This window comes from Athene cunicularia (assembly GCF_003259725.1).
Source record: "Athene cunicularia isolate RWA chromosome 7 unlocalized genomic scaffold, athCun1 chr7_part1, whole genome shotgun sequence".
NCBI lineage: Eukaryota > Metazoa > Chordata > Aves > Strigiformes > Strigidae > Athene > Athene cunicularia.
In genome coordinates this window covers 35,407,694-35,415,813 of record NW_020799107.1, presented here as the reverse complement: position 1 = coordinate 35,415,813, position 8,120 = coordinate 35,407,694, and the positions used below count along the sequence as shown (strand labels likewise).

The window sequence follows — 8,120 nt, the reverse complement described above, 5'->3', positions numbered from 1 at the left end:
CTGGGGGTTGTTGTGGCCCAAGGGCAGCCCCCGGCATTTGCCCTCAGTGAAACTCCCCCAGTTGGGCTCAGCCCATGGCTCCAGCCTGGCCAGGTCTCCCTGCAGAGCCTCCCTACCCTCAAGCAGATCAATGCTTAACGTTTGTTCAAGCTTCACTTTCTGTGAAGATGTCAAGCTTTGAATTGCAACCAGGTGAAATTTCAGCAAACGTTGTGACAAGGCAGCTCCTCTCCTGCAAACTGCGAGCTGCCCTCAGACACCTCCTCAGCCCTCAGGGTTGTGTGGGCACTGTAGTTCTGTGTACAGAGGTGTGTTTAAAACAGCTGTAAGTCATTCTTCCAGCAATCACTGAAATATGCTAATCCACTGAAATTAATGTAAACATCTTAATGATGTGTTTATCTCCTCTAGTGAGGAGGCTTGAAAGTTTTAAGCCTGGAAAACCTTCCTGGCAAAATGAGGTTGTAGCTACCAGCTATTGACAAGGTTTTCCGTGTGGGCCTACTGTGTGTTGGGTTTGTTCATTGATGTTTCCAGTGGGTGATTCCAGGGGAAAAGTGTTCTTCTGCCTTCCCTCCCCATGCAGAAAGGATGTCTGGTAATTAGTAATGAAACAGAAAAAAAAAAAAGGTCTTCTGCTTTATTTTTAGATGCTGGCTGTGAGTAACGTTACCGTGCATCACCCGCTTATCACTGCCTTGGATCTTCAGGAGGCAAACAGGCAGCACAGAACGGACTCGAGAGCCAATATTGTACATGGTAAAGCTCAGCTCCATCCCCAGATGTTCCTTAGGAGCACGGAATGTGTCCAATCCCTTCCTGAAATTTTCCTGGTGCTGGAGATGGTGTAGAGGGCCGTGTCCCCCCGTTGGCAGGAGCCCTGGGGGGATTCTTCCACGCTGGAGTTTTCTCTGATAAGCGATTTGGAACCTGTGCAAACAGGGAGAAGAAAGAAATTGCTCCTGCTGATGATACTCGGTGTGAGTATCCTTACAGGAGGAACTGCTTCCCTGGGCAGGAAGAGCTGACTGAGCCCCGGGCTGATTTATGGCTCCCACATTTGTCAGAGTCTCCTCAGGCCCAGGGACTGTCACTTCTGTAGCTCTGAGTAGTGAACAACCTCCCCCTGCTCACTCCATGACAGCAGCACGGAGAGTGTCTTGGTGCTGCTGAAAAATTACCCGTCGTGCTGTAAAACTGGCTCCTCTTTATACTGAAATATCTTGCTTTTTGATGGAAGTGGCCCATTTCCTAACACTCCTGCTTCAAATATCTGGAAAACAAACATTTGCTTCTCTAGCCCCTCCAATTCTGAATTTTTCTTTTACATTATGAAGATCAGTAACACAAATAGGTGAGGCCTACAGTGTGTAAAAATAGAGGAATAAAAATAGTATGTGAGCTGCTTGCCGCCTTGATATGCTGGAGAGAAATATTTAGAGCTCTTGTCTTTCCCTCTAGGTTTGTCTGTCCTGGAAATCTGCCTAATTATAGCTATGAAACACTTAAACGATGTTTATGAAGGAGAACCATTTAACTTCCAGATGGTTTACAACGGTGAGAGAAATACACCAACTTTACAAACCCTCAGTTTTTTACTTTCCCTGAACTAACTTTTTTTATTTCCCCCCCCTATTCCTGTTACAGAATTCCAGAAGTTCATACAAAGGAAGGCACATTCTATGTACAACTTTGAAAAGCCAGTTGTCATGAAGGTGAGTCTGAAAGGTTATTTTCTTTTTTTTTTTTTTTTTTTTCCCCTGGTGCACAGATTCAAGTAGTCACGTGCAGCCCTAGAACCAAGGCTGAAAGCTGAATCAAAACCCAATATTTTGGTTTTGAAACAGATGCTTGCTGGGGGCTCTGTTGCAGGACAGAGTCATTCCCAGTCGGTTACATGTGTTGGATTTTAAATGCTTTTTTTTTATTAAGAAAAGCGTTGGTAAAATAGAGCTGGCATTTAATATCTGTCTGCCTTTGACAGGTTTCTGTCAAAACAGCATCTTGGGTCATTCAAAATGAGCAACACAGCCCGGAGTGATGTGATATTCCGTCTCCTAAATAATATTTTTCTTTCATTTTTAAGGCGTTTGAACACTTAATACAACTGGAATTAGTAAAACCAATCGAAAGACCGTCTGTCCGTGCCCAGAGGGAGTATCTCCTCATGAATCTGCTCCTGGACAACAACCAGATCATGGACGCGCTGCAGGCCTATCCCAACTGCCCCACGGACGTGAAGCAGTGGGCAGCCTCCTCGCTCAGCTGGCTCTGACCTGCGGCCATCGCTTCTGCGCTCCCAGCCATGCAGCTTTTTTCCTCCAGGTTAATAAATTTTTGGAAGCAGCTTGTCTGGCTGACGGGCGGGGACTGTTGGGTTTTAAGAGCAGCTCTAGTGCTGTCATCATCTTGCAGCCATTGTGAGTAACTCTGCTGTGGTAGCAGGGTGCTGGAGCACAAATCCTTCTAACACAGTTCAAAGCTTGTACTTCACATACTTTTCCCTGCCCAAATTTGACTTGAAGAAAATTTTCTTAATTAAGCCTTTAATCACAACTAGCTTCAGCAGGGAAGGAGGAGGGGTGAGGCAGACACCCCTTGAGGCTGTGTGGCAGAACTATGGTCCATTTTGGGGTGAGTTAGGGTCGGTTTGGTCCTGTGATGTGAAGAGGTTATGTTTCATGGAGCAGGAGGCTTGATGGCTTCCTCCGTCCTGAGCAAAGTGGCCTCACTCTTCCCTTGAAGCCCTGATTAGGTGATTTTTTTAGGAGCCCTGAGGCTTCAGTCTGTCAGAACGCTGAGGAAACTTCATCTCCTGCTTGGCCCCTGGGTTCCCACAGAGCCCTTGTTTTCAGGCAAAGGCGTGTTGATTTGGGAGAGGTGATACCTCCCCAGCCTGTCAGAGCTCTGGGCTGGAAGGAACCACCTTCAACCCCCCCATCTAACAGAAATAAGGTGAAACTCTGCTCTACAGCAGGACTCACAGCTCTGGCTTCAGTCCTGCATCCTAGTTATGCTGGCTGGAAAAAAACCTCACTTTGAACAGAATAATGGTTCCATCATCTCTGTGTCACATCCATGTTTTTAGAAGGGAGAAAAGTGCCAGGCTTTGAATTTCAGGTGAAGGACAAGAGCTCATCACCTCCTTGGGGGTCAAAAACCCCAGCACTGAGCAGTAACCCTACACCAGGGGAGAGTGTTCCATCAGAAATGCTGAGTTGATGCAGATCCTGCCTTTACTTCCCAACCAGATCTAAACTGCAAGGTCTGTTTCTTTCTTTTTTTTTTTTACCACAAAACTTACCCTGCAGCCAGAGAATTGTTGCCACACATCTCTTGTCCCACCCTGTTACACTTTGAAAAAAGGCATATGCAAGTCAGAGTAGTCACATTTTTTATTTTAACTTTCTGGGGGAATAGGGGAGAAAGAGTATACATTTTTTTATTTGTACAATATTTAACAATCACTTTATTGAGGGCGAGGGGGTTGGTTTGTTTTCTAGTACTTGCAGAAAAACAGCAAGTACCTTTTGACAGTAGTACAACAACCTGTGCCCAAAACACTGACAGATACAAAGAGTAAAGGTAAAATAATTGCTTACCAAAATCTTGAGAGGTAACGAATAATGTATGGACTGAAACGGCATTAAAAAAATAAAAGAAAAAAAAAGTACTGCTGGTTGAGTATCTGAGGTAAATGATGTTCCATCGAGGATGCTACTTGAATCGTTTTGCCCACAGATGCAGAGTGCAGCTTTCTGCATTTTGTACCAAGTGTTCCTAATGGTTTTTGTTTTTTTTAAAAAAAGCTTAAAAAATAGAAGCTGGAAAAAGAGCAAAGTGGTGACCCGACTTCTTCTGTCAACTGCTACGAGGAAGAGGAAAGGGTTAGTACTGTCTGGTTACAGCTTAGGGTGCACACCACCAGTTGGTACTTGATGTTTTAAGACCTTGCCTAAAAGAAGGGGGACAGGGGGGACTTTTACTCCCACTTCAACAATTAGCTACGGCACCACCCAGGAAAGGCCTCACCCTCAGGGGCGACACTGGAAGGGACACTGGGTGCTGCCTGCTGGGAAAAAAAACAGCAAATCTCCCCCCCTGCCCCCTGCATCGCTCTGACCCAATCCTGCCCAGTGGTGCCAACTCAGGCAGCTTTGGGCTCAGCACATTTAACACTCTGGAAGGGAAACACAGCCCAAGGAGAAGCACCGAACCACCCCAGCCCTGGGGACATGAATTTCACCAATGAAAAAGCATTTACATTGCGAACATGCTTTTCAGTGACGTAAATTACGCTGTTATAAAGCAGGAAAACTAAGAGTGGTACAATATTTAAATAACTGGAGCTCCCCCCAGGTGGATTTAAAATACAGAGAGAGAGTCTCGGTTTCACTGAGGCCAGGCTCAGCACCATCTGCAAGGCCCCAGACCCCACTGAAATTTAAATTTATTTACACATCTTATACATGACCAATTTTTGCATCAGATCTTGAGTAACTCCTTAGGAACCCGACTGTATTTACACCAGTTTTGCTAGGGAAGGGGTTACAACTCCTGAAGCACGCATGGATGGGTGTTTTGTTCAGAACTCGGCAGCGACGTGTGCGTAAAGTCACATCCCTGGGTTTAAAAACAGAAGCCAAATGAAAGCATCACATCAAAAATACAGCCACAAACTCCAGTTCTTCCTCTTTACAGCCCCTCGCTGCCAGCCCTTCCCTCCCCACCCCAGCAAGAACACGCTGCCCTCGGTCTGGTTCTCCATGAGGTCTCTCACTGTTCCCAGAGATGGAGGAGTTGGTTTACATGTAAAACCACGAGAATCTTGTGGCTGTCCAGAGCAGCTTTGAAGGTAACATTCACAGCGAGGCCCTGACTGCACCAGGAAAAGCTTCTTCTGAGACACGGAACACAGGGTGGAAAAACAGAGAAAACAACAGAAGACGCAGCATGCTCCTGGTGGTTCTGTACTGGAGAGGGTTGGAAAATTTGGTTCTGGGGGAAGGGATCAGCAAATGAACACACTGGAACTACTACTGAGAAGCACTTTGGCACCTACCTACCAGTCACTTGTAGCTGGAGTCTAAGGCATGACTCCCTGAACTCAGAAAGAATGTTGTGAAAGCAGTTTCAAAATGGTTTTCCTCTTTTTGTGAGTCTGGGCTATGGACATTGGTATTCGTTACCTCTGAACAGTCCTTGCATATTTTCAAAGTTGTAAGCGTAACTAAATTATCCCTGAAATTTGTCATCTGAAATCTGTGGCTAGAATTTTCCGTTCTGTTCTAGGAGGAACCTGCGTGGCGCAGCCATTAAGGAGGACTCTGACAGGATGGCACCAAGCTTTAAGTCGAGGGAAGTTGCAGATCTCCAAGCAGAGAGCGAGGAATTGGGGGTAACTGAGCTTCCTGAGGTGATCCTGAAACAGTGATACAGAACCCACTGCATCATCCTGTTTAGTGAAACAGAGAACACGCTAGGCAGACCTGGTCACAAACATAAATAGGAAAAAAGACTTCTTTGAAAAAAAGAACAAGAATTCAGAGCTTTCCAGTGTCACAGCTCACAGAAAAATTAAAAAAAAGTCATGCTTAAAGTTCTCAAATATTCCTCAGACACAGCAAACCTAAATAGTATTCAGTTAAATAAATGTATGAGATATTCTGGAAAATGGAGGAAAGAGAAAAGCTTTAAACTAAAACAGGAAGGAAAATTTTGTTTCAATAAACAGCACTTTTTTTTTTTTTATACACAACAAGCTAGTACAAGAAAAGGCTAAAAACACTGCTTTAGGAATGGCCATTTACTGTTGGCATGAAGCGTAGCTTACCCTTTTTAAATAACACAGTGAATTTGAAATACATCATTTACAAAACATGGATCGATTTATTATTCCAATTTCATTAGTGTTGTCAATCTCATAATTTAGCGAGGTGGAACTGAGGTATACCTTGTTGAGGGAGGTTAAGTAATACTTGGAAGCCTCTTTACTATATCCCACTTGATTACTTTTGTTTATGTACACTGAACAGCAGCACACTAAACATTCACAAGCTGTGTCATATTGGCATTACAATAGTCATTTTTATAAACAACAGCAAATGCAATAAAAACAAGTTACCCTTTTTTTTTTTAAATCTGAAATGAAATGTTTGATTTAAAAAAAATAACAGTAGTTCATTTAAGGAATTAGTCTCTTCTGACAGGTATTAAGAAATCTGATGTCAGTTTTTAAAACGCTCGATTAGCCTGGTACAGGTCCGTATTCTTCATGTAAAAGTTCCTTAACAGCACATTATCGTTTCTCAGTCCTTCGGGTGGAAGCAGGGAATGCAAAAAGTCTCACGGATCCATGGTGGGGAGGAGGAAGGGGAGGAAGAAAGGAAAAAAAATACCAACCAACCAAACCATCCCTCTTGGTGTCGTTCCGCAGAGACTTACCGCTCCTCCTTCCCCCCAGAACCCAGCGACGCCGCGGCCGCGGGAGCAGCTCCAGTGCAGAGTCCTTGGCGGTCAGCGCCGTGACCAGTGCAACTATCATAGACTGGATTCTTTGGGAGGAAAGTCAACGTTTGTCACCATTGTGACCACAGTCACGATATCCTCTGTCGTGATAATGTTAGTTAGTTTTTGCATCTGAATAATCCGTTCTTCTACACAGCCCGCAGACAGCCTGGCCTCCGCGTCGTGATCCCAGCACTCCTCGATGGTTTCGCAGAGCATCGCCATTCCCTGCCAACACCAAGCCAAGGGAGAAAGAAGGGGCACAGAGTCAGCAGCAAGCAGTGGCCAGGGTGGCAATTCTCAGAGAATCTGCCGGATTTTAACCAATTTTAAGGCCGTGTGCGATTTGGAGCCCGGTATGTCTGGTGGGTTTGGCGCTGTGTTAGCAGCCAGGGAACCCCCCTCGCCCTGCAGCGCCGGAGGCTGCTGGGAGCCACCGGGGGATTCTCAAAGATCTCACTTTGAAAGGGGTCAGGTCCTCCAGCAATCACTGGAAACTTCAATGGAAAAAATATCAAACAGCACAACAGGGGGTTTGTAACTGACAGGAGTTAACTCCTCTCCACAGTAACACTCAGCTAATACAGCAATATGCTAATGCCAGGGACCAGATGGTAACACACCCTCATTTTTCTTGCAGACAGACACTGTCATCTATTGTTCCTAACAACCTCTTTTTTTAAAAAAAATACACCCCAAAAAAACAGAAAAACCACACAACGAAACAAACACTGCTCAGGAGAAGCAGCGGCGTGACTGCAAGCCTCTAGCCATAAAGCAGCCCAGAAAAGCAGGCTCTTCTCCTCACCAATCCCAGAAATTCCTCACACACACTGCTTACCCTATGTTATTACATTCACTTTGTAGCATTCCTGTAATAAAGCAAAACTACTATTTCTTAAAAATATATTTTTAACAGGTGCATTCAAAAGTAACTCTCAAGAATCTCTCATTTCACCAAAAAAAGTGAAAATAACTTCCAAATCACTCAAGATGAGAATATTTTAAGAACATTAGTTTACAGTCCATTTAATTCTCATTAGAATTATTAAATTCTTCCCTAAAGTATTACAAACACAACAAAGGATTAACAAAATTTGAAATTCCAATTGTGATGGAATTTTGAAGAACGTGGTTGTGTAACTACTTACAGAATGTTTTTGCCAACACTCTCTTAAAACAGGTCTCTTCTTTTTATGAACTACAACTTCCTGCATGTCTTCAAGGGAGGGATGCTGGCCAATTTCTTCTTCAAATGGCAACATGTACTCATCTACTGGGCCTAGAGATAAAAAAAAGTGAAACCGTTAATTTTGCTTTCCAAAAAAAAAAAAAGAAGAAACCCTAAGACTGAGGACTACATTTTGAAGACACAAATCAGAATGTTCCAGAGCAGTTTACCTCCTGTTGCCATTAAAACTCAGCCTAGGCCAGGGGGAAGCAAGCACTGACCCAGACCTTAATAAAGCGGCACTACAGGCCTGGGGAGGAGTGGCTGGAGAGCTGCCGGTCAGAGAGGGACTGGGGGGGGGAGAATGAGCCAGAGTGTGCCCAGGGGGCCAAGGAGGGCAACGGCATCCTGGCTGGTGTCAGCACTGGCGTGGCCAGCAGGG

At 44.7% G+C, this 8,120-nt stretch overlaps 2 protein-coding genes across 3 annotated transcripts in view; one reads left to right on the top strand and one right to left on the bottom strand.

Annotated features, from left to right (window-relative positions):
* Positions 1-2,344, top strand: part of ORC4 (origin recognition complex subunit 4) — a 15,886-nt gene extending 13,542 nt beyond the window's left edge. Inside the window, exons 5-9 of the mRNA XM_026852529.1 lie at positions 193-308; positions 651-759; positions 1,462-1,557; positions 1,648-1,715; positions 2,087-2,344. Coding sequence (XP_026708330.1) covers positions 193-308; positions 651-759; positions 1,462-1,557; positions 1,648-1,715; positions 2,087-2,275 — 578 coding nt within the window. The 3' untranslated portion in view covers positions 2,276-2,344. The remainder of the gene's footprint in view (positions 1-192; positions 309-650; positions 760-1,461; positions 1,558-1,647; positions 1,716-2,086) is intronic.
* A 1,027-nt stretch (positions 2,345-3,371) lies between these two features.
* Positions 3,372-8,120, bottom strand: part of ACVR2A (activin A receptor type 2A) — a 68,654-nt gene continuing 63,905 nt past the window's right edge. For both annotated transcript variants that reach the window (XM_026852155.1, XM_026852156.1), the window contains 2 exons: positions 7,659-7,789; positions 3,372-6,735 (listed from right to left, as the gene is read on the bottom strand). In XM_026852155.1, the coding sequence (XP_026707956.1) occupies positions 6,541-6,735; positions 7,659-7,789 (326 nt within the window). In that variant the 3' untranslated portion in view covers positions 3,372-6,540. The remainder of the gene's footprint in view (positions 6,736-7,658; positions 7,790-8,120) is intronic.